A 27,139-nucleotide genomic window follows, 5' to 3' on the forward strand; every position below is an offset into this window, starting at 1 on the left:
TCCTAAATCACTTACACTCTCTTGTCCTAAGGTGCTATCTATAAAACAAGGAGAGAGAGAAGCCAACAGGCAAGGTTTCAGTAAGAAGCTCCACATCTATTTATTTTGTGTAATAGATTCTGAATAAGATTTCATTAGACAAAATAGTACCTGATGCAAAACTCCCCAGTTGATCTTCAAGGCACCTTCTTGCTATCAGAATATTCTACCCTTAAGGAACTTAACAATTTATAAAACTAGGGATACAAGCCAAGCCAAACAGAAACTACCAGAAAACCACCTGAAAAACTATATAACTAGATAAATTCTAAGATGGAAAAACAGGTCTTCAAATGTAGCAGCAACCAAATCAATAAGTTTTCTTTAAAGTAAAGCTGAAGACTTTAACATAGGTAGGTTGCACTTGAAACATCCATCACTTTTAACCTTTAGTTCCATTCCTTTTCCCAAGCCAAAAAACAGCTACTACACGATTTTAATATAAAATTAATTTGTAAGTATAATATTTTACATTATAATTCTGTTCATAAAATCAAATTGCTTTAAGATCTTAATCACCAATGTAGATCTTTGGGAAATATATAAATTCTCTTTGAGTTACAAAATTGACAAGCTTAAACATAGCCTTTCCTTTACTTACAAGTATTCTGACTATGGTACAAGATTTTACCAGAAATCGTTTATTAAATTTGTTTTTAAATTTCCTGTAAGAAATCTAATAAAGGAATTTTCTACTTATGACTACCTGACTTCTTTGACGCTACCTAACACAATCTCAGTTTTCAAAGCCTCAGCCACCCTGTTAAATGTTATCAAAGGTGTAAGGCAGGAAGAAGACAGAGACACCTGGAGAAACACACTGGTTCTCCAAAATAGAAAAACATGGTTTGCCTGTTCAATTTTCTTCCTAGAAGATGGTGAAAGTGAGGGTGGGAACAGCTACCAGAATGAACAGCTGTCTTGCCCACAGTGCTCCACTTACTTCTACCCTGTCTATTCTTCAAGATCTACTGCACTTCAGCTGGAACTCATTAAGGACACCAATGACCTCCTCCCCTGTACTTTAAGCATTCAAGTAAAGTACTGAAGCCCTCCAACAGAGGCAGCATCACTGATTTCTCAGCATTCTCCCCACCCAGAGCCCCTGGTAGAGTCCCTTGCAAATGGCAAGTGCTCTTGGAAAATAAATGAAGCCTATTCAAAAAACCAACTCTTTTTTTGTTTCCTCAAAGTCTCATTCTACTTCAAATTGACATACATGCTTTTAAACACAAAAATTCAAGAGCAAATGGTTAATAATAAAACCTAAGAAAAACACTTGTTTTTACTACTTTATTGTAACAAAATAGTACCTTAATAGACTTGATGCTAAACTAAACCTAGTCAGTACTGTTTGTCGTTTTCTTCATTATTACATACACAAATGAATAATTACAAATCTACACTTTCCAATACAGTATCCCTTAGCCACACGTGGCTACTGAGCATTCAAAATGGGGCTTGACCAAATTGATATGGGCTGCATTTGTAAAATGTACACTGGATTCTAAAGACAGAACCAAATATATATATATATATATATATATATATATATATATATATATATCTCCATAACTTTAATACTTATTACACATAAATATTATATTTTGATAATATTAAGTTAAAATTAATTTCACATATTTCCTTTTGCTTTTTTAACATTGTTAAATTTAAAATTACATACATGGCTCTCATTTGTGGATTTGCTTGTATTTCTATTGGACAGTACTGTTCTAGACATTAAATTTTATAATGTATCCGTCTATCCACCTCAATGTCCAATAAACTATCACAGAGATGTAAACTTCTTGCCAGGCTATTTTCATTGTTATTTCTTGGAAGGAAATACTGTATGTCCACCTACACCCCCACATACATATATACTCTCACAAACACACACAGATACTTTGTATACATTAAAAAGATCCTCTTGACTATTGTATATCTGGATTTTCCTGGTGCTAATATTTCTGTGCTATATTTCAAATTCATTAATTTTTATAACATGTACTTTATCATAAAATTTGATTAGCTTCTTTTTGAAACAATTCCTTTCTGAATAAAAATAAGAGAAAGGACAGAGTACACATTATACTTTACCGGGCAATGACACTAACTTGCAGGATGTGTGTGAGTGAATAACCCTCAACGAGTTACCGTTTTTTAACATTTCATATTGCTATATATCACTTCATGTCAAAAAGATTAACAGTTCAATACAAGGGAAAAAAATTCACCCATCAGACCTATTCATATGTATCTATTTTAATAATATTTCTTTTAATCTATGAAGTTCCATGTTTGTGAAATTCTGCAGTGCAGAGTAGAAAAAGAAAAATGTTTAATTAAAAAAATTACAGCAACTGGCTGGCTATCATTATTCATTTTCATCCATGTCATGCTTGAGAAAGCTTTGCATATTTTTAAAAGCTATGGTTCCACTAAAGCTGTCAAAATCCAATCTCTGTATACTTCCCACTTCTACATTTGAGTAAATCAGCACTACATTTATAGGTTCATAAAACTTTTTGACTCATCCCTATGACATGGTGGTTTTTCCCCTCAATTTGTTCTCATTACTAGCTGAAGTTAATGAGAAGGTATTAAAGAATGATTTGCAATGGAATTATGTTTCTGCTTCAGACAAGCCACATAAGCTACCCTTTCTTTTCTCTTGTAGAATAATGTGGTTTCTTAGGATAAAGAATATACTAGAAATAAGGAGGTTTCTCTTCTTGTCAGCATACATAATAAAGCTTATTGATCTCAAAAGGAAACACAAAAACTTCAGTATGAATCTTGAAAAGGACCAGAGAAAGCAAATATTCATTATCCTGAGTGAATTAAATTTATGAAAATTCAAACATTTTACACAAGGTCATATAGTGGAATATCACTCTGAAAATCACTTGTGCAGCATTTATCCTACTAGAAAAAGACTGTTAGAAAAACAACCCTAAAACATTTTTTTCCACATTTTAAGCTATAAAAGTTCATTCTTAATTTGAAAACAAAGGAAGGGAATTCAAATTAAGATGGTTTCTATATATGATTAGCTGCACCTGACATCTCAGGAATACCAACTTACATAAGTTTTAACTCAGAATTCTGTCTAAAGAAAAAAAAAAAAAAAAAAGAGGGGAATTTCTGATAAAGCACCACTGAGTATGAGAACACCGTATATAATCTATAGGCAGTGAGCCAAAGCTCAGCCCATTTTCTTTACTTACTTGGTGGGTAAGGAACAGCAGCTCTTCCATCCTTCCCAAGAGGTCGGTCTTCTGTCCCAACCGTAGGCATTTTTGATGAGCGCAGTGCAGGTGACACAGCCTAAGAACAGATTTTATTATTAAAACAGAGTAACACGTTTGTATATAAGTAGGGCAGTAGTCAGATATCTCTTAGTGTTTGCCTACTGATATTTAAAAATAAAGGAAAGTTACTTCCTTATACAGTGTTCACCAGGTGAACTTCTAGAAAGACTAGCAGACAGTGAAATAAAGGAGATGGGTACAAGCTTATTAAGTATGAGTCTTTTTTTCCACGGATCTTGTGAGGGCAGATTGTGCCATCAAAGCAGAGCTTGCAGACCTTAAGCAATTCTTCCCACCCAGGTCATTAGAAAAGTAGTTTCACAGACGTGATGATTACATTTGGGTGGTGCTTCCAGCAGTAATTGGCAATTGGTCTGGTTTTCCTTCTGTTTGGAAGCAGGCAACTAGGAAAGATAATCTCAAGCCCTCCAAAGCTATTATTTTTTTCATTTTTTACCACAACAAACTATGTATCTTCTGTACCTATTTAGACAGTTACTGTTAACCTTCACAAAAAATAACACTTATTTCATAAAATTATTGAAATATACAGAGAAAGTTTTTCTCTGATCTGTTATTCAAAACAAATCAAGTCCCGTAATAGGCAAGATTATCTTTAAGAACTCAAATGAGTTAGTGTCAAAATTAAAATAAAATAAAGCAAGAAAAATGGTTCTTACAAATAGAAGACCTTTTACATGTTTATATTCACACAATGTCATAGAATTGAAATGTAAAAGTAAATTTAAAGACATCTGAGATGAAAATTTAGCAGCCTTCCAACTCCATTTAAGAGTAAGATGAATTAGCAATAGATTCTAAGGTAAACCATTCACATGATTAAATGCCAGACTGGAAAACAGAGTAAACCAGAAACATTCATTTCACAGAAATGAATATTTTATTAAAAATGTCCAACTCTCCTTTGTACATTACCGTTACAAAAATACATTTTTAGAAATGGTAATTTTTAGTAATGGTAACATCGGCAGACAACTAGATAAGGAAAATGTGGTATATATACACCATGGAATACTATTCTGCCATAAAGAAAAATGAAATTCTGTCACTCACAGCAACATGAATGAGCTTGGAGAAAATTACATTGAGTGAAATAAGCCAGGCACAGAGGGAAAAATACCTCATGTCCTCACTCTTAACTGGGAGCTAAGAGAGAAAGAAGAAAGGAAAGAAAGTCCACAGTGGTATGCTGGACTTGGAGAGGGAAAGAGCATACCTAGGGTTGCAGAGTGAAGTGGGGGAAGGGGGAGGGGGGGGGAAGTCAGGGATTAATTGGATGGGGGACACAGGGAATAATCACAATTTTTGGTAATGGGCATGTTGATAGTATTGATCTGGCAATCACATCTTGGGCACAGTGGTGACAGTCAGCTTTGTACCCCATGAATATGCATAACCAATAAAAGGAAAAAAGAAAAAAAGAAAAAAAACCGTAATCATTTCTTCATTAAGCCCAAAAGAACTTCATAATTTATACAGAGAATAAGTTCAGCAGCCCAGAACAGAGACAACAAACTCTAGGGGTTGGTGCTGTGAATAGTACCAGGTCACTCCATACTGTTTGCTTTTCTTTTATTCCTTCTCCCTTTCTACTTTTTTGATTTGTGAATTGTTTTCTTTTCATACTTTGTTTGCACCATCACCACCAAAACATCTAACCTAACCCTCAGGATCACTTAAACCAATCCAGGCAGTGCTTGGCTTCAACAAGGAAAAAAGTTATTTCTCCTACCAGAAGTTTTCACACTTCCATGTCCTTTTCCTTCATGTAGCCACTGCCTGAATTCAGGTCCTCATGTTCCATCCAACAAAAGTTACCAAACAGAACTCTTGCTTTCTGCATAGCAGATTGATTTAAAAAAAAAAAAAAAAACCAAATAGCACTCACTTCTACCAGTTGAGTTCTGTACTCAGCAGCCTTTGGAGAAACACATTATCAGTAGAATTTGAAGTCCACAGCCCTAAGCCTGGTGCCAAAATCCTTCCTCGCCCTATCAGTCTCTACCCACCAACAGAAAGCAGACCAGTGGTCTGTTCATTATACCTCAAAGCCAATCTAGTTCATTCTTGTTGTTTAATCAAGGCTCATTCCACACTCAAACTAATGTCTTTCCCCACCTCTCACTGACCCCCGTCTTTCCACATTTCAACTCAAATCCACTCTTCAAGGCCATTATGATCTCATCATCTTCTAAGTATTTATAACACTAATGTGTATGATATCTGTTAATTAGATACATTTTAGTTTAAAGTTAGAATGGGCTTTAGAAGTCTGATCCCTATTTAACCTTCAAGCCTTTCCTTAAACACTGCGCCCTTGTCACTTTGTACTTGAACATCCAGCACCTTTAGACTCAGGTCTATTACTGCACTCACAGTAATAAGTATATTGTAATTTTATTTATATGCTGTTTCACCTTAAGTTGGTGAGTATCTCAAGTATTAGGGTGGTAATTTAATCATACTCATAACCTCAATGATTAGCCTTAGGACCTGCTACAAAGAATTAATCACCAAATCATTAACAAATGTATATAGGGATGGGGAGGCAGACAGAATAAAGAAAAATAAACTAGTAAACTGACTTCTCTGAAAAGAGGGCCTATCTTACTCATCTCCAGGTCCCCCAGAAATAAGGGGCACTTATATTTGCCCAAAGATAGAGTTAGTAAAGGAGGATGAGGACTCAAACTTCCTGGCTCTTAGCTTAGCTAATCTCAAAGAAATATAATTCTTATCTGTCATTTTAATCACATGATACCTTGTATTATTTAATTTCTATGCTTATAAATTTTATTTCCCTACCATGATTCCATGATCCTAAAAAGTATAGATCATACTTATATTTGTATTATCTCTTCAAAATGTAAACTAACCTGTGCCTTATTAGATGAATAAAAAATTATGTGCGCATTATTTTTTAAATCTGATCTAAAAGGACTACACAATACATTTCTATTAGTCCCCTGATATTTGGAAGAATTTATTAAAATAAATATGAAATGTTTTAATATTTACAACTGTTATAACACTAAGGAAAAAAGCCATCAATAAACAAAACCTAAGAGGTGTCAGACACTATACTAATAACTTTTAGAATCTTTTCAAAGTACACAAACATTTTTGAAAAATATTCAGAAATTCAAATAGGAGCCCAAGAACTCTGTAGACCAAACTGTAAAGAAATACCGAAACAGTGACATAAAGTCCTCTAATTTAGCAAAAATTTGTATGTGTAGCTACGATAGACTCACCCCAAGTTCGTCATCATCAGAATTATCAAAGATGTTGTCTAAGTCATGCAGGGAAGGTGCCAAATCTGTCACCTGCGTAAGGCTACTGGAGCCAGCTCTGCCAGCAGCATTATCCTGCCGGACATCTGAAGGAAAGGAGGTAAAAGAAACAGAATGAGCAACTCCATCAAGTGAGAAGGAATGAGGAGAGGACACGGATCTCAATAAACAAGACCTGCCTGTGAATTTTTTCCCTATGGTTTTAAATTTAGAGACAATTATTTCCAAATATGTTTATCAGTTTTGAAAGGAACTGAAAAACAATCTATGAAAAATATATTAAAGATGAGATGAAATTATTGCTATTACAATATAATTTTAAATTGAGAAGCATCTCCCTTGCATTTTATTTTAGCAACAATCCAAGTGAGGCAAATAATCATTGTACACACCTGTTTTAGTAGCAGAACTGAAAATAGACATGGCATTTTTCCCATCAGGCACCGGCGTGGAATGACCTGGTGTAGTGACATCCTTGGTACCAAATCCATCCTCTGACTGTATAATAAATTCAGCCAAACAAAACACATGAACACCAACCCAAAGTGTGGAATATGAGGGAGAACACAAAGAATTAGAGGGTAGAATGGAACTTGTTATGAGCACAAGTATGATAAACCATGGTCTATGCAACCAAAGGAAATAAAAGATATGAGCTTTCTCTGGAATTTAAACAGAACCAAGAACTCCCCCACTTTCCCCTCAATCCTATGGGGTATTCAGAGTGAATAGGTGTTTTATACCTAAACAGTACTGGTGGCATTTGATTATAGACTTGCCATGGTGTTAAAAGCTGCCTTTAATAACATTTTAGATGCTGAATTATAGATCAAGCTTTCTGGATCTAGACAGATCTCTGTAAAAGAATCTAAAAAGCATTCTCCTGAGCTATACTGGTCTCTTTTGATTGTCTTACTTCCTCTACTCTCAAGAATACCTCTTTAAATGACCCAATATTTTAGAATGCCTTAAAATTCAAGGTTAAAGACAGCAGACACACCCAGTACTCATTTTTATAACAACAGAACCAGTAAAAATTAATACTGACAGTCTATGAGTAATGTTGATATTAATTCAGAGAATGTACAGGTATAGCGCTTAGCACAGTAAGCATAATAAGCGCACAATAAATAGTAGATACTGTTATCAACATGTTTTTCTCTACATTTTGGGTATTTTGGAATAATATTTAAAGAGAAATAAGCAGGGAGCATAGGCCAACAAGAATTAGCATATGAGAGGAAACATGCACTGTACAAGCTTTAGCCTGGAAAATATGAGGCTTCATTTATGTTCGGCTGACTTTCAAACAAAGGTGAGCCATGACATAAAAAGGAACAATATGCTGTTCGATACAATAGTACCAAGAGCATGAATATGGGGACAGAGCAATCAGGCAAGACTATCTCAAACATTCTGCCTCGAAAGGCTTCCCACACGTGTTGTATTGACATAGAAAGAAACCCACACCGTGCCGGACTCTCTCTATGTTAAATGGTACCTTATTCTTTTTCAGAGAATCTTTCTCAGTCCCTTGTTTGCATTTCTTGTTGGCTGTAAAGATGTATTTTATGTCACCATCCTCAAAGGTATATGGGTCATTGACTTCTCCCAAACTGTCTCCAGGTTGTTGTGATAGAGGCAATGGATCAAGAAAGTGGAGTGGCTGCATCTGGGGCTGCTTGTCTTGCCAGATTTTAAACCGTTTGTTAGGCTGTGCTAAGAGCCTAAAAGGGAAAATAAATTTAAACAAGATAAACAATTTAAACAAGATAAACACGGTGAAAGGATTGGTATCTTTAAAAGAGCAGTATTAATGATTTAAGGCATTTGTAAAGCTTAAACTAAACTTAAAAACTAAAAATTCACCTATACAGTGATTTTCATTTAGAGATTATATTTATGATTAAATAAAACTTGGTAGGTTTTGTCAAGAATACAGTGTCCCTCAGTATCCTTTGGGAATTGGTTCCAGAATCTCCTGTGGATACCAAGATTTGAGGATGCTCAAGTCCCTGATATAAAATGGTGCAGTATTTGCATATAACCTATGTATATCCTCTTGTATACTTTAAATCATCTCTAGATTACTTTTAATACCTAATACAATGTAAATGCCATGTAAATAGCTGTTATACTGTATTGTTTAGGGAATAATGACAAGAAAAATAAGTCTGTACATGTTCGGTACGGGCACAATTTTTCCCCAAATATTTTCAACCCATGATTGGTTGAATTCACAGATATATGTATTTGTCTCTGATTTCATGGATTTCACATAAAAGCTCAGATTCTTAGGACAGACTCCCTAGGTTCAAAGTCTATCTGTGTCAATTACTAACTGCATGATACTAGTTTATCAGTTATGACATTAATATAATACTATGATTGTGGTAAAGATTAAATGAGATAATCTGTGTAAACTCTTTAGAACAATGGGTGGCTCAAAAGCACTATAAGTATTTAGTATTATTACTAGACACAAGAATCATACCTGAATGTATGCAGAGCCTTCCTCAAAACAGCATAAAAAGAAGGCACTGACGGCAACATGGGAAGTCTCATAAATCTATATTCTTTGACTAACAAACAATAGGCTAAATACATAGTGTACTAAAATGCCACAATGAGACCTTTATATGCCACTGTGTATAAATGACATGTATACTAAACCTCACGAAGGACACAAAGCATTGACTTCGAAACATTCTCTACGTGCAGAATCTAGAATGGTCAAGAAAAGCCTGCTTTCATTTTGGATCTGAAGGTTTCCCAGGGAGAGATACGGAGGACAGCCCCTGATGCCCAGGAGCCTAAGCCCTTTCGGTAGGTGATAGGTGGGTGATGCAGAGTTGCCTTACCTTTGCAGTGCAGTGCTCTCTGAGTTTACCTCCATTTTGGCATCACATCTTTCACCCTGGAGCTCTGGAGGCCTGAACTCAGCATCATCACTGGGTGGGAGATGATAACTATGCCACCACTTATCTGATGACTCTGGGTTCGAGGGCCTAATTCCACAATATAAGGCTGTCTCGCTGACCTCTGCCATCAGAGGCAGTCTTTGGCCTACGAGGACAGTTCTGTCATCCAGAGTAGACAACTGCTGGAGCTCTAGCCCATTTCCATAGAGGGCTGGATTCACAGGGACAGATGGTGGGTCCAAACTCTCCGTTTCCTGACCTCGTGGCTGAGGGCTGAGTGTTGGCGGCAGAGGGGAAATAGGGGAATGAGGTGAATCCATAGGATTCAAATTCATTTGCTTGCTTGTATTTCTGGAAGGCACGGCCATTTGCTTATCATACTTCCTACTGCTAGACACCTCTAAGGAGGAGTCTATCGCTGCCAACCCTAGCTTCTGTCCTGGTGTATCTTGTTCCATGCATAACTCTTCAGCCACTGACGGCCTATGGTGAAAAGGTATCAAGGGTCTCTTTTGCAACTTGTCTCCTTTTTCCTGTCTTTCCGTTGTTTTGTGCTTAGAAGAAGCAGGCGGCGGTAAAGATGAAGATGATGATGGTCCTGCACTGAACCCTGGCTGAGATATTGTGGGAGGTCGACTGGGTCCTACTGCACAACGTTTTAAAAGTTTATGCCTAAAATGAGTTAAAATGAAATCAACAAATACACAGATAAAAATAACTTTATCATTATAACATTACAAAAGAGGTGCCTCTGACAAGGTCATGCCTTTTTAAGCACACATCAGATGCACTAATATATCTATAAAAGCTCTAGGACTTAATTATACTTATAATGACTAAACAATGCAATACACTCTGATGGAAAGTGAAGAATCAATCAAATACAAATTAAGCACATAAGAAATGGACTGAACAAGAAATATAGATTAATATACTGCTAACCACTACAAAATTACTGATGTGAAAAAACCTCCAATCTTTCCAATTTGGTGAAGGCCTCAGACAACCTATGCATACTGCATCTGAAAACCACAAGAGGACAGTCATGAGATCACCTGCCAAGAGAAAACAAAAAGTTTCCAATTTCTATTTTTCCACACTCTACTAACTCTAATATAAAATGGTTTTTAATGGCTTGTGGTATTGTAAATTGGGAATAAATAACTATACAACTCTTCCCTAAAGTGTGAAACTAAGATAATGAGGGTAAATCCTTTTTTTTTGGGTGGCTGACCTTAAGGGGATCTGAACCCTTGACATTGGTGTTACCAGCACCATGCTCTAACCAAGTGAGCTAACTGGCCAGCCCTGAGGGTCAATCCTAAGAACGTTTAATAGGATAAACATACTAGGATTAAAAACAACCTTGGATCTTACAGACACACATTAAAATGAGATAGGAGTAAAAAGGTTGTGAGTGAACATTAAAACAATACACATGCACAAATTCGCCTGAACCATCTAATTAAGCAGGACACCAAGTCTGCTCATATCCTAATACACTTCTTGGCAAGAACAGGTGTGAGAAATGGCTCAGTAAGGGTCCACTAGATGATGCCAAGACTTAATCTGCACAACAAAGTTATATAGCAGGTCAGCCAGTTCCACCCAATGTATAAATCATTCCCAAGGAAAAATGTAAGCTCTCCTGCTGGTGTAGCTGTAACTCTCTGAGGCCACTAGGGTGGCATTAAATTACTGCTGCATTGCACTAAATGATGCCCTAGTGGGCAGTAAAACGGATTTGTGTGGCGTAATGGGATGGTTTAGTGGGACAGCAGGATGGCTGTCTTGCTCCATAAGGCCATTTAATAGTGAGAGGAGTGGACCATTCCATAATAGGGTTGGTAATCCTGCAGCAGATAATCTGAAAACACTCTTGTCAAAGTCTTTGCTACTCTAAAACAATAAAATAAAAATTCTTGACTTTGAAAAAGATTATCTAAGCATAAGGCCATATATAATAAGGCCAAAGGTGTGCTTTAAGCCCCATGGGCACAGTACCACAATAACATATGAATGTCTCATTGGAAAATACCTCAATTATATCATCCAAGGGTGCTTAATTTTAAAACCTAGGCTCTAAACATCTTTTACAAAAAAACCTGCTGATTTGGATTTTCTCAGAGAGCATTTAACCACACTAGTCCTTTGATAGTAGCCTATTCAAAGTAAGAATTTTTTGCAGTGGATAATTTTATAATGTCAGTTTTTTTCAAATGTATTTAATAACTCAGCTACATTGCAAAATGGTTGGATACTGAATGCACCAGTAGGTAACAGACTATTGCGACAAATCTCAGAGCAAGACAGCAACCTGACCAGAGAAGAGAGAAGGAAGATCAGGCTAAGAAGTCCCACTTTAGGGTCGACTAGTGGTAGGAACAAAACAAAAGCAGGGCCAAACAGTGTAGGAATACATGGTGGCTAAAAGAATGAGGAAAGAAGGACTACCACAGACGTTTCAAAGGCAGTCATAGTAAAATGTAGTGACAGACTAGATCTGGAAAATGAAGAAAAACTAGATCAAGTTTCTAGGCAGAAAAGGGAAAATCATGATAAAAATGACCACAATTGGGTACCTGGTTTTGTGGGGGAAACAGACATGTCAATACTAAGGACATTTTTTAAAGGCATCCCAAAAAAATACAAGAGGAGAGTATATGTGAGAAGTCAGGTCTAGAGATAAATACTTAGAAGTCAATGGAATAGTGCCCTGGTATGCATACTGCTATAAAAAAGTCCTGAAGGTATAATAATTTGGTGAGGAAATAGAGCAATAATTCCAGAGGACAAAAGTAAAAGCATTACTAAGAGTCTTCAAAAAGTTCATGGAATGATTTACATTATCTTTAAATTCTAATTTTCCACAAACTATCTGAAGTACCCTCATGTTTATTAACACTTAAAGTGTTCCAAAAAATAATTCAAGGTAGTTAATTAAAATGTGATATCGATCAGTAAAAGGTTATTTTTTAAAAATGAAAAAATCTAGATTAAGGAAAAGAGCAGGAAAAATAAGATGAAGGAACAAGCTAAACACACTACTATTTATATACTAGGTACTTACTAAAGGTGGCCATAACTTGGCTGTGAGCAGGGTTTTAATCAATATTAATAAGAAAATACTTTCTATTAACCAATTCACAACAGCCTAGAGACAAAAGCAAAACAGGTATTCAGCTGCCGTATGCTTCACCTATCCTAGGCCCAGAGAGAGATTCTCACATGCTCAGAAAGAATACCCTTAATAAGCAAACAACTTCTTCAAAAACACCCTCCCTGAAACATCAAGCATGAGTTTCACTGGGCTCATATTTAAAACATCTCTCAACAAGAGGCTGACTACAAAGACAGAACTGAATGAAAAAGAATCAACCTAAGGTGCAGTAGAAAGCAGCAAGAAGGTGTTGAAATTGTCCAGAAGTGCACACAGACACGCAAAAGTTTGCACATATTCTCAGGAGACATACGGACCACCCACCTACCCTGAAGCCAAGTCACTTATGCCACAGTAAGAACCCTGATCTAAATACATGAAATGAATAGCCATCTTCTAAATACACTTATCACAACTGAACTTTTTATCAGTATTGAGCAGTATCAAATTTGAAAATATATACTTTAGAAGCAGAGATACTCTAAATTACCCAGTAAGTGAAAAATCATCACCACATGCTTGCTCTAACAGTCAACTGTTAACTCAAGCCAACTTGTCTTCAATATGTATCTCTACTTGAAAATTAAAAGAGTAGTTACATAAAATCATTTAAAGGAGTAAAGATTGTCTTGGCAAATTGATGCATTTAGTTTTGAAGTAGCAAACTGAAGAATTTGCAGAAGCAACTTGATAACAAGGCCAGCTGAGTAATAATCTCTTCCAGAGTCCTGAGAATAAAACTGTATCACCTGCATATAAGAAAAGGCAGATCTTTTTCTTTTTTACTAGAGGAGGAAGAAGATTTAAAACAAAATAAAACAAAAAGATAGGAAAGAAGTGATCTGTGAGACCAGGAGATGAGCCAACAAAATGTGCCACCATTCTACTTAACTATCGTTCTGCCTATTTTGCTACCTACCTGGAACAAGAGCAGCTGACTCTTTGGGTTGGATCCACAAAATCCCAAGTAGTAGGATTGTTAGCAGGCTCTTCTTCAAGAGTTGGAGTTGACATTTGGCTCCTCCTAAAAAGGTTTAAAATGTGACTTATATGCAAATGTGAGATAATACTCATACTACCTAGAGAGAAAAATGTTAAAAAGACTTGAATACATTTTACATAGTAATGGTATCCTGCTGATATATAGATCAGAGCAACCAAAGGAAAAAATTACTTGTTCTATGCACTAGAAGCAGGATTCAAAATATTTCTATTTAAGTGTAACACAGGTAGTACATTTTAACACAGGTAGTATACATGGCAATTAAACAATACCTGGCATTATCTGTTGTTCCTTAAAAAAAAAAAAGCCACCTGTTTTTTAAATTAGCTTCTCACAGCATCTGTACATTATATATGCTCTGGTAGATTGTTTAAATCTGAAAATGCCTATAATATCTACTAGCATTTAAGGGTGGCACTCTACCAGTTTTAATGTGAACTAAAAGACAAAAAACAAAGATATCTCCTATACCTTACTGATAATAGGTAGCAAAAAGTAGATGTCTATTATTGCATAATGAAAATAAGAAGGCCGGGCAATATTTCTGCTACAGCTGATACTGCAAAGTGTTTCAGTGGTGACTCTACAGAGAGTTCTTGTGCTCTCCACCCTTCCATACCTTCCTGGTATCTCACTGCCCTGTTCTGTGCTACTGTCAGAGGGGCTACATTCTGTCAGAGTTGGTGTCTCCAAATCAAAGAGGATAAATGAAAGGAAAGGAAAATGTTAACTTGGAAATTATCCAGGCATTGCAGATAGAAGTAAAAATATCTATACCAATTATTCTAAAGGAAAGAATCATTTTTAAGTGACTAGAGATACCTTTCTAATTGAAGAATACGACATGATTTTCCGCTGCAATTATTTTAGATTTTATCTACTACATCTCCAGCAGCCTATTCTAGAACCAGTTCATGGGGCAATAAATATTTAGTATGAATTTGCTAAAAGCTGGATCAAAAGGATAGGTATTAAATCTGAATATAAAACTCTGAATAATAGTCACTTGAGAAACATTTAATTGACTTCTAAATGAGTGGAGTTATTAGCAGTTATTGACAATATCTATATTCATTCTGTTCCAGAGACTCAAGACTCACTTATCTACTTGGATCAGTCAAGAAAGTGGACATTTCACTCATATTAAAACAGATATGAAACTGTGCTGACTATGTTTATAAATCCTGATAAATGGAATAGCATGTATTGAGTACTGTTTGTCATTATCATTTAGGCAATTAAAATAATCACCAGCAGTCTCTTAGAATCAATTCTCCCTTTTTTCCAAAAACATGTTAAGGAAGGTAGGCAGGGAGGAAGAGAGGGAAGAGAAGGAAGGAAGGAAGGGAAGTTGGGTAAAAAAAGAATAGTTTTTCTAAATCAACAAACAGGAGCATAGCAGCTCATATACACCTCAATAACTGTCATCAGTTCAGCTCAGAAATGTATTGTCAATTAAAATATAAGGCCAATGTATAATAGTAAATTGGCAAAGAAGGTTGTTTCCCTTTGTAATTGAGAAGCATTCATAAATTGGTATACAAGGGAAAATCCAACACACTGATTACTGTCCTCACACTCAGGGTGAATCTCTGAGCCATGTGCTGAAAAATGTCAGACCAACACCATGCCAATCTTTAGATGATCAGGAACTTCAAAAATTTCCTGAATAATCAAATCAAGTAAAGTAAATATCTCAATTTTAACATCTTTGTCTTGAATTTTATTCTAAGTTCTAAAAGATGAAATATCAATCTGATGACCTAGATGATCAGGAACTTCAAAAATTTCCTGAATAATCAAATCAAGTAAAGTAAATATCTCAATTTTAACATCTTTGTCTTGAATTTTATTCTAAGTTCTAAAAGATGAAATATCAATCTGATGACCTCTCAAGTTTGGTCACAATATAGTGCAATGTGATTGACCCTTTTCCTGTAGCAATCAAGGAGTTGGTTAGTAAACCATAATCCAGACATAATCCAGAACACATACTTGGACTGGGTTCTGTTGAGGATGCATTCCTTCCAGACTCGATGGACCATATGATTGTGGAGTTTTGGAGGAATCTTCCCCGATCTCTTTGGACTGTGCATAGTTATCATTCCCCCGTCTTGGGAACCTAGGTGACTGGCAGCACTCTGCATACCTCCACTCTCACCTGGGAACGAATGACAATTTGGAAGGTCAGAGTTTTCTCAAAAAGTCTCCTAGTGCATAGACTGCTATTTAACATAAACATGCATTTTAATTGTTGAAATGCATATTCATGCACCTTTGCCCCTACCCCTGGCAAAAACACTATCTGGAACTATGAGTAAAATTTGAGTGAAGATGGCTTTTTTTTCCTGGCATTTTGTATGATTCGTTGTTTTCTCCCTAAAGCAGTTAATCAACATTCACACATCCATAAGGGCATACACATACAGAGGCATTCCTAATCCACATGTATTAGATACAATTTGAAAGGAAGGGTTCATACATCACAATATTAAAGACACAAACATGCATTCATGGTTTAAAACTTTTAAATCCCAATGCAATAAACAAATTTCAAGGCAGAACAAAACAGCAGAGGGAGCTTTATGCTCATTCAGCTAAATGGTTGTGTAACAACAGCACACGGTACCCTGGGTAGGAAAAGAACTTAATGGCACAAAGCTTTTAACAAGGTCAAATTCCAAATTTTTGTGTGGAACTGATTGTTCTGACAATAGTTATGAAAGCTTAGTACTAAAACACTGAAAGAAATTGTCTCGACATTTTATATCAGAGGATTAAAAATTAACTGGTTTCTCTCTAATAACTCCACTTGGTTTTTCCAACAATAGTTGGCATGGAATCAATTTCTTTTGACTATGTCCATCCATTATGATCATGCTCATGATAATGGTTATTGTTTATACTATGAGTACTTTACTACTTCTATCTCATACAAGACAAATACTAAAGTAAATTTCCATATTAAATTCTGATTCAACTACTTTCATCTCTTTAATAAATATACTGTAAGTTTTAATCTCAACAGACTATGATAAACATCTTGACCAAAACTGTCAATTTAACCACTCTGGAAAATCTCCACTCTTATCTGAAAAAGAAAGAAGCAACCTTATAACAAACTAAATATCCTTGGTATCAATGTAACACAATCATTATATGGGCTGAATAGTTAGGCTTACCTCTATTTAAAAACAAAAAAACAAAAATAAAACCCAAATGCTTACATTCTAAGGAATTGAAGCCTTCTTGTTCCCAGAATACTGTTACATTACAAATGAGATAAGTTAAAGGAGACAGGAAATATGGTCTTTCATTGCTACCTTTTATTTTAAATGTTCCCTGACTTGGTTCATAGTACAAACGAATTCATTTCAATTTTACAACTGGTTTTCAAAAGTCCATAATAAAACTAGGCAAAATGAAGAAACAAATAGAAGTGGATAACACAGTCCTTATGCCCCAAACACCCTACAATATAGTTAAAGAGATCATATGCATCATAGTAACATAAGGGAATAATTTATGACTAAAAAAGGAGAGGGGAGGAGGGAAGACAAGCCACAGAGACTTTTCTGATTAAAGTTGGGTTAATGCTTTTCAGTAGCACTTAATGACTGAACTGAAATGCGGGTGAATGTGGGTGATATCGTACATGGAGTTAAACAAGGCTTGTACTCTAAGCAGTTACATGCAGATTCAATGTTGTTACCCTCGATTACCTCCATGTATCAAAGAGAAGAGGCAAGTGGATGTACAGATCCAGATAAGGCATGAGTGATTTCACCAAAACTATTTGGCTCTCCTAGGCCCCTGCTAATCTAGGAGACTAATGGCCATTTCAGCAGGCAAAGTAACCCACTTTGTCCTCTATCTAGGAAAGCATGGCAATGCTCAATGTTAGTCAACTGCAGAATGACAAGGCTGACCAGGATTCTCTCTGATGTGATTAAGGGTCTTAAACTATAATTCAACATCTTAGGTAGTGAAAATTTGGGCAAATTCATTTTACTAAAAAGATACCAACAGCTTTTATTTAGTTTGTTTTAGGGAATGAGGCAGCATCAGTGGATTTATTTATCCAAGGCCTAGCACAATATCATACAGAGGGTTAAGGAGGAAGGAATTTGAAGATCTATAGTTATGAAGTCCACATTGAAACCCACCATAAACAAAACCTCTTGTTTCTGACTTGTGAATTTTATAGTATTGAGCTGATCAAAGGTCAATGCATCAGGTACACAGCAGACCTTCAATTTTAAGATGAATATAAATTTCACTAAATACCAAGCAAAGAAAAACAGATAAACAAAAACTGATAACAACTTAACAATGCAGTGCAATTGTTAAAAATCCAAGCCTTAATATAAAATTTAAACTTCAAAAAACTGATCATTCTAATCTTTATATTAATGTATCTTCTCTATGATAATTACTACAAAAGACTGTAAAAGTATTTTTTTTTTTCATTTTCAGTTTAAGGTAGTTTTAATAAAAATTGGTTGATGGCAAATCCTTTCACAAGAGATCATTCAAATTCTCTGCTCTACCATATTAGAGCTGGATACACATTTTTTTTTTAAATTATCAGCAACTACATAGCTCTTGAAAACAGAAACTACATGTTGTCCTTTTCTATCTGAGTAATTTTTTCCAGATTACTTAATAATGCGTACTGAAATTGGAGTTTTCAATATTCCTTTACAATTTTTAAACTGACATTTGTATGTTGCTTTATTTACAAAGCACTTTCAAGTATATTACCTAATACATGTAACAACATATGTATTTAACAGAAAAGGAAACTGATATTCAGAAACAGTATGAGAATTAATCATGAAGGTACTTCAAAAAGTTTGTGGAAAAATGGAATGGAAGGATAATATTAATCTTTCCATGAACTATTTGGAGATCCCTTGTAAGGTCATTCACCTTATAAAAGACATAGCTAGGTTTTAAAACTAGATATGTTCAATCACAAGTCTATGCTTTTCCCCAATATGTTCTTTAACCACGAACATTTACTGAATGCCCACTATGTGCCAAGCACAGTGCTAGAAACTTTGAAATATTGTTTTATCTAATCCTCATGAAAATTACTATGTAAGTTTGTATTATGCCTGATAGTTTTCAAAGTCTAGCAGTCAAGACTTTATTTACTCTGATGTTCCTGCCAACATGGCTCACATTAAATGTCTATAAATAATCTCATTTCAGCTCAAGTCTGAGAATCCTTTCCTTAGTAACCAGACTTTCAATTAAAATGAGGTCAACTACAAAATCAAAAAAGTTAGTCTAGGAAATATACTATTCAAAGAAGGCAAAAATGCTCCCAGTTTAAACAATTTCTGAATTTTTTCATGAAGGTAGACAGTTCAAACTGTCAAAATTTTCACATGTAACTAATATTTCCAAATACTCAGACAGATAATTGACAGGACGAAACATTTATTTGGAGTTCCTAGGTGCCTGTCTAACTTTATAATACAATAGGAAAGGAATTATCCAAGATTTGTCTTTGACTAGCAATGGTCATTTGAGCAAAGGCTTCAGTCTTTCTCTATTTAGTGTCATCCATTTGTAAAAAACAAAACTAAACAAATAAAAAGAAAAACAAACAAACAAAAATCCCCTGTATTTTGTCTCCTGCTTCTGTGTGTGTAAACATGCAGACATGTGAAAAGGGACAGATGTGTGTGCAGAATTTGAGATACAACTAAATTGTTCAGTGAGAGTAAAGACTAATACCAGCACAATTAAAATTCTAAAGCACATAAATTCTGATTGTTTAAAATTTTCCTTCTCCATTTTCTAAAACCTCTAATATACTACCTCCATCTCTTCCACCAGGAATTTTTTCCATGTTTTCTCACCTGTTTCACAGCAGAAGGACTGTATGATTTTCCAGGAACTCTTTCACCCAGGACACTCCTGGATCGTACTCACCAATGACAGCCTGTTCTGGAGAGGTGGGAGGGGTGAGAGGCATCCCACAGTTACTTGGGTCCTTCACACTACCAAGCCCCTGCTGCCCAACTGTAATATGGCCTCCAGCACTAGCAGCACTCTGAGGAACTGGGATGTCATTTTGAGAGATCAAAACAAAAGCCGAAGGGTAAACCATTCGAACACCACCTGTAAAGAAAGAGAGGAAAAAGAGAACCAGGCCTGAGAAAGAGTTCATATAAGACTACTAATTTTATTATTCTAGTGGTCAGAGTCAAAGCTCAACAATGAAAAAGAAAAGCTCATGAAGTATTGCCAAAAGTGAAATGTTTCATTCTTTCATAAGTTAATATCTGTTTAAATGTGTGCTACAATATGATGATAATAGCATTTAGAATACAGGGACCATTGGTGCTTCAGGCAAGATAACTACTCAGCATATACCACTGTATCAAGAGGAAAAAAAAAAAATGGGAAAATTATGGAGACTGTTTCTGATGAATCTGAATGATCATCTTTTTAAATTAAGGAAGATGAAGAAGGTAGAATAAAGTTCTTCATGCAAAATATTTTCTCTTACCAACAATCACTTCGACTGCCACAGGGAAATCATCATCGTATCCCAACTCCTCTTCCTCTTTCAATTCCTCTTTCTTTTTTAGCACCATCGGGTAGAAATACTGCCATTCCTCAATCAACTTACGGGTGGCCGGGTCTGACATCTTGTATGCTTGGCCTGTTAGCGTGCCATTTAAGCCATAAGGACTTACCAGTACTATGAAGGGGAAGAGAAACATGTGCTACCCATTAGAGAAACAATTCCTACTTAAGTGCAACACTGTATGTGTAGTAATTTTAAGTTAAAGCACAGCACCCACTTAATGTATATAGCTCTTCCTAATCCTTTTAAAGTATGATTTTCAGTTTCTTATTTTAGTATTTCTTATTTATATGCCTCTAAAAACATCATTTTTTGAAGGAAATCAAATAGCTTCAGTATTATACTGTCAGACAACTGTATCAACACACAATACATATAAACTATCTGCATATTAAAGCATATATATATATACAGATATATATGTTTAGTAATAGCTCATACAATGCGAACACTGAGTCTTCACTTCCATAACAGAACAGAAAAAATCATTCCATACATACACCCCCAAACCAGCCAGAACTTGAACACTCCTCTTATGGTTCCTGAGACTTCCTAAATATCTGTGATAATCAAAGAATAATATATGAATAAAACTCCTAATAACAAAAAAGTCAATGTACAAAGTTTTATGCATAATGCTTAGTTATAATTTCAGTTATGATTGTTGTGGAGGTCTGTTGATTAAACAACTAAAATTAACTTAAAGTAAAGGACTCAAAGTCCTTCTTGCTTCTTACAGTAAATGACCTCAATATAATTTTCACTGATTTAGACACAAAGTTTAGTTAACATGGTACTGTAAATAACCCAACCAGTTCTTAGCCTCATGGTATTTCAGCCTTCCAAACAATACTTTTCTGAGTATAAAGGTCACTTTTCTTAATTCTAATATTTAAAAAACACATCAGGACAATCATTAAATGGAATATCCTTTTTTGTTTTTTTTTTTTAAATAGCTGGGTGATATGTCAGTCACATCAATCAAGAGAGATAAAACGTAGACATCACATATTTCTTGAAGTCTTTCCACTGTTCCTCAGTGATCCAAATGGGATAAAAACACTCCAACCGACACAGTTAATCAAGAGCAATCTTTTTGCATTAACACTTTTAGGAAATTCCCACATCAGTTTGGATAATTATGTTCACCATAATTATCTATAGGGCAGCACCTGCCCTAAGTAGCTGCCTCCTCCACACCAACCATGGGAAATAAGCAGGATAATATCCCACAAAAATCTTCTATGACTTGAGTCATTAGTAACAAACTATTAAGATTTAAAAATAAGTACACCACAGGGACGTAGTATTCCTAATATTATCTTTCCCAACTTTTAAGGTTAGAAAGTTAGTTCTCTCCCCCCATGACTAGGGATTCCTTCTGTTATTACTAGAAACAGATGCTTTTGAGTTATAAAATCTAGGATAAAGTCAGATGGTCTTCAGAATTTTTACACCCAAGGAAACACAGTAGTTAAATAATTCTGACAATCCATAATATGTACATACTGTACAACTTGTAAGTGTACAGTTTGAGAACTGAGTTGTTTTGAATTTTATGGTGGTTCATACAAAAAACACGCAAATTTACAGAACAATAAAGTACTAGCTTAAAATGTGTTGCAAGAGAGGACGTGGTGAGGGGTGGGAGTCTAGATAGCAATTAGGACACAGTTAAATGAGGACTCAAAGTTTTTTTTTCTCAAAAGAAAAAAAAGAGGTTTAACTATCTTCAGGGCAACAAACAGATGCTTCCACCAAATTAAATCAGAATAGTTTGTAGAAAACCAAAAAAAAAAATCATAAATAAAATGGAGGCCAAACACTCATATGACAGGCTGTTACAGCAATTAAAATATTTTAGTCAAGTCTGTTAAAATATCAGTGTTTTTTAAAATTATATTCTGTGTGGTATACTAAGATATTTCAACCAGACATCTCTAGTAATATGATATGTTGGACTGAACTGAAAGATTTTTTTCTGTATGGTTCAACCTAATATTATAACACTTAAAAACTGTTATTCATAGTAATTCAGAATTCCAAAGGACATGAAATTATTTTGGTGATATCTGGGTGGTAAAGCTGACAATTAATGAAAAGATGAATGTGCTACATTAAATTACAACTAAATACCTATTACCAACTTGGTCTATAATTAAAAGACAATAATAAAGATATTAATATCACTGAAGAAATTCTAGAAATTTCATTTTGGTTGAAACTGCAAATACTAAGTTTAATAGTAATCTTCTGTAAGAAATTACATTCCTGAAACCTTGTTAATAAATCTATGAAAACCTTTAATTTATTAGATTGGTCAATTACTCATTGGATTAAATTTTTCAAATATCTATCAGTTTTCTTTTGTTCTGAAATTGCCTATATTTTATTCTTCAATAAAACTTCACATAGACCATGTTATATGTTATATATGTGATAAGCTTCAGCAAAAAGCTATTACTACTTAATTGTGGAACGGGAGTCTTTCCTTTCTTCTTCAAATATTGATACTTATGCTTAGCTTTATTATGTTCATTTAAGATAATGCCTCATCCTGGATATAACCTTACTGGGCAAAGTGGCTATCCAGTTAGTGATGGTGGTGGATGGGTGGAGATCAGGAAGATCACCATTTGCTTACCTTGAAAAGGTGCAGGTGAAGACTGAGCCATGTGTATATGCTCCTCATTGATCAAATAAATTGGCTGGTGTTGGGCAATCTCCACACTTGTGCATACATTACTTTCTCCATGAAGAAAGAATGTGAATGCACAGGACAAATGCTCACTAAAAGACAAAGAATGAGAAACTCAATTTTACATTATAGTTTCTAGCACTCATTTAGGAAACAATGAAGTATAGATGAGATACAGCTCTACTTTATCAATCACCTAGCAAAGCTAACCTCTGATTATGAACAAAACATAAACTTCTAATTGATTATGGACAAATGATACAACAATAACTTGTTGACAAAATAAATTAAAGCTGTCAGATAAATCTGAAGAATCAGACATACTGCATTCTGAACTTTGGAAAGTTATTCTGCAGAATGCTCTCTATTTCATTTGCAGAAAATCTAACTCCTATACCAACTAGAAACTCCTAAGGACAGAGAAAGAACCATAATGTTTTTCTACTTTCTTAGTGCCTAGCACATGGCCAGCACTTAAAAACATATTAAGTCCAATAAATGAGGAAACACTTAAAAGGCTTATAAAAAACATGACTTATGAACAAGATCAAAAGGCAACCCCTGAGCTGATTCTGAATTGGCTTTTAACTGATTCTAGAGACAATGACAAAATAGTTTTCCTTATGTTTGGTATAATATAACAATAACATCAAATTTATAAGCTTACAACATTACAATAAGGTTAAAACTGTTGATCTAAAAATAGCAATTAAGGACTACCTGGTGTATATAAATTCTCAATATACAACTGTTAAGGTAATACAAATCTCTAAATGGGCTGGTAATCTATTATATTTAATTCTTACAATTTATATCTGATCACAAAATTTTATCAAAGCATTCCACTTCACCATTACCCACACAAGTAACTAAAAATTGATAAAAAAGAAAATAAAGTATCATCGAGAAAAATAATTTCAAAATTACCACAGTGGCACATTCTTTCAAAGTTGTTAACTTTGGCCCTAAGCCAGCTATAACATATCTCCATTTCTCAAAACAGCTCATAAGAACAATTGTCTGATGAATCAAAACCACTTTACTAAACCATGATTTGAAAACTCATCTCCAAGATGTTTCTTCTTTTCAAAAGTTCTCTAAAATATTATAAAGTGTATTGTGAGTACTACAAAAAAAATTTTTTGTGTCAATTATAAAATTATAATGGTTTAAGGAAAAATTAAAACAGAAATGCTGCTCTATCACACAGTGAAAAACATAAATTCTTTGACAAGTATGTTGAGATAACCTAGCATTTTCTGTTTTACTAGAATGTGAAGTTTCATCAATAAGAAACACCTGGTCTTTGTATTCGAGTATTTCGGACAACAGAATAAATGTGACTAAAATTCTACAAGAATTTTGAAAAGTTTAAAAAAAAACCTTTACACAGTACTGCTAACTTTCCATTTTACAAGAAGAAAAAAATGCACATAATTTAAACATATACAAACATAAGACAATATCAATAGGAAAAACATGCTGTTCTTTATTTATGAAAATGTCATTAGAAACACATCATCCCCAACACACAACATTATGTCTGGCACACAACAGGACCAAAATATAGGTTTACTGATTGTGGATTGGCAAAGTTTTCAGCTGTAAATTTCAGCTAAGGGGTTTGAGCTAACTCATTCCTATTCATGCCCACTAGTTCACGTGGCTGGCAGGAGTTACGGATGTAGCCAAAGAATATGTTCTCTATTCCACTGATGCTCCACTATGCATAAGATCAAATGCAACCAACATTTATCTATCAAATAGTAAGTGCAAAGAATGGTGCAAGAAGCCTGAAGTGACACTGAACAAAACATGGTCCTTGCCCTCAAGGAGTTTATTTGCTAGCAAGAAAATGACAGGAAAGCACATGAATAAATAAAGCCAGGCACAAACTCAGAAATAGCAATAAAAACAAAATGCCATAAAGAAGGCTAAGGTGTTGTGGTTATTTCCATTTGTAATACACAAATGCTTCTAGAAGACAAGAATAAATGAAAATACGGTATCAGTGGTAGAAAGAAAAAAAGAGAGAGAGAGAGAGAGCATGAAGGAGCAGATGTGTTTAAAGAGCAGGAAGTAGTTTAGAAATGCTAAACAGAGGAATGGCCTGATGTGACTGGAAAATAGTCTGAAAAAGAAGTCCGAGGCTACTCCTTGAGACAATAGACTTCTATTTGCAAAATAACAGGTAGCCAATTTAAGGTTTGGTTTATGAAAGTCAGCTGAATCTAAAGAATCATTATGAAAATTTCAAAATAATATTCATTTGAATTTGCTATGTCCCAAAAAACAAAGGGTTGAGAAGTATAAATGAAAAAGGTAGGACTTGAATCAATTTCAATGACATTTAAAAAAAAAAAATACTAATGACTTTAAAAACAAACTGTGGAAGATGGCGGTGGCTGCGGCGGCTGGCGCGGAGTAGCTGAGGTGGAAAAGGCGGCCACTGGGCCTCAGGCAGCTGGGAAACTTGTGGACCTTCCTCTTGCCATCCCTTAAGGGAGGACCGCTGCTGGTGGCCGGTCGTGGGGGGTGACCGCCACTTGGCCCCCGGCAGGAGAGGCTGCCTCATTTACAGGCAACAGCTTTGAAGTGTGGAGCAGGAAAAGAACTGCTTCTTAGCTGCAAAAGTGAGTCTCGAAACAGGGAACACGGCGCCAGGGCTGCTGTGGATGCAGCCAGGATACCGAGGCCGGGGCCGCGCTGAAGGCGGCCAGCTGCCCTATTCAGGATTCGAGGTTTCAGGCCGGTATTAAAGAAGATTCCTGGGAGCGCCCGAGCCGCGCCGAGACTGAACAGCCCGAGGCGGCAGCGGCCGAGAACGGGGAAGGCGGGAAACCAGAGACAGAGAGTGAACACCCGACCTGGCACAACCCTGTGAGTGACCCCTGGACCAGCCCTGTTTGGGGGGCCACTCACTGCCCCGGGGCTGCCTCCATTTTCCCAGCTGCTGGCAGCTCCGCCCGGCTCCGCCATCACTGAGCCTTCCCACTTGCTTGGCCCGGCGTGGGGCTTTCCGGAGCCTGCGGCCGGCCTCCCCTCCCACTCCCTCCGTGGTTCTCTGGCGGGTTGGTGGCGTGGGGCGTCCCGGCCAGTGTCGGGAGGGCAAGGAAGTACAGGCGGGCCGACTGTCACTCCACCGCACCCGGGACTCCGCCCCCGGTAAACTTCCTGTTACTGGGAGGCAGTTACCATCTCTGCGGCCACCAGTTCGGAAAAAAGCCTAACGAATTTCTGGTTGGGAACAGTGTGGTAGGAGAGTTCCCAGGTCTGCTTGAACCTGCCGGAGAGCTGGCTGCAGGCGGGCGCTAGACTCGGTTTATACCGGGGGAATACAAAGGTGAACAAGACCCGAGAAAGATCTACACAGTGCTACAAAGGCACCCAGAGAGACCGCTCGTCTGTGCCTAGCAAAACCTGGTAGACTTCCTGGGCAAGGCGGTGCCGAGCAGGGTCTTGAAGGCCCAGCTGATAGACAAGGGTTGCAGAAGACACGCCCCAGCCCAGCACAGTGCGCACAGAGCAGGGAGACGTGTGGCCAGGGAGGCGGAGACTCGACAGAAACCACACACCCTGTGGGGTCGCCACTGCACGATCCAATAGCCTGGGCCAGAGCACACGAAACAGGGAGAAGTCCTGCACAGGAAGTGAAAGCTCAACAGAGATCACACACCCTGTGGTACGTGATCCACCAGCCCAGCAGAGTCCAAGCTGACCAGAAAGGTGGCTCCCCGGAGAAGCCAGAGACCCGAGGCAACCACACACACAAGGCACTAGAGGCCAACTGAGCAGCCACAGAGGTAGCCATACGAAATTGGCAACCACAGCAACCTCCTAGTTAGTCATTAGTCTCAAACCGGTGGACTGTGAAACCCCCTGCCACAATGAATAAACACCAAAAAAAAGATACCAGAAATACAAAAAATCAAGAAAGTACACCACCAAAAGTTAATAAATCTCAAATTCTACATCCTATAGAACAAGAAGCCCTTGAAATGACTGACAAGGAATTTCGAGTGATAATTCTAAGGAAACTGAATGAGATACAAGAAAACACAGCTAGACATCATGATGAAATGA

The 27,139-nt window shown here is 36.2% G+C and overlaps 1 protein-coding gene across 4 annotated transcripts in view; it reads right to left on the minus strand.

Moving 5' to 3' along the window:
• Nucleotides 1–27,139, minus strand: part of MED13L (mediator complex subunit 13L) — a 296,930-nt gene that overhangs the window by 37,230 nt on the left and 232,561 nt on the right. For all 4 annotated transcript variants that reach the window (XM_063085359.1, XM_063085358.1, XM_063085360.1 and 1 more), the window contains 10 exons: nucleotides 23,003–23,148; nucleotides 20,278–20,472; nucleotides 19,698–19,886; nucleotides 15,747–15,912; nucleotides 13,668–13,772; nucleotides 9,529–10,260; nucleotides 8,169–8,394; nucleotides 7,060–7,165; nucleotides 6,629–6,753; nucleotides 3,270–3,369 (listed from right to left, as the gene is read on the minus strand). In XM_063085359.1, the coding sequence (XP_062941429.1) occupies nucleotides 3,270–3,369; nucleotides 6,629–6,753; nucleotides 7,060–7,165; nucleotides 8,169–8,394; nucleotides 9,529–10,260; nucleotides 13,668–13,772; nucleotides 15,747–15,912; nucleotides 19,698–19,886; nucleotides 20,278–20,472; nucleotides 23,003–23,148 (2,090 nt within the window). The remainder of the gene's footprint in view (nucleotides 1–3,269; nucleotides 3,370–6,628; nucleotides 6,754–7,059; nucleotides 7,166–8,168; nucleotides 8,395–9,528; nucleotides 10,261–13,667; nucleotides 13,773–15,746; nucleotides 15,913–19,697; nucleotides 19,887–20,277; nucleotides 20,473–23,002; nucleotides 23,149–27,139) is intronic.

The sequence above is a fragment of the Cynocephalus volans genome, chromosome 2 (assembly GCF_027409185.1).
Source record: "Cynocephalus volans isolate mCynVol1 chromosome 2, mCynVol1.pri, whole genome shotgun sequence".
Classification (NCBI taxonomy): Eukaryota; Metazoa; Chordata; class Mammalia; order Dermoptera; family Cynocephalidae; genus Cynocephalus; species Cynocephalus volans.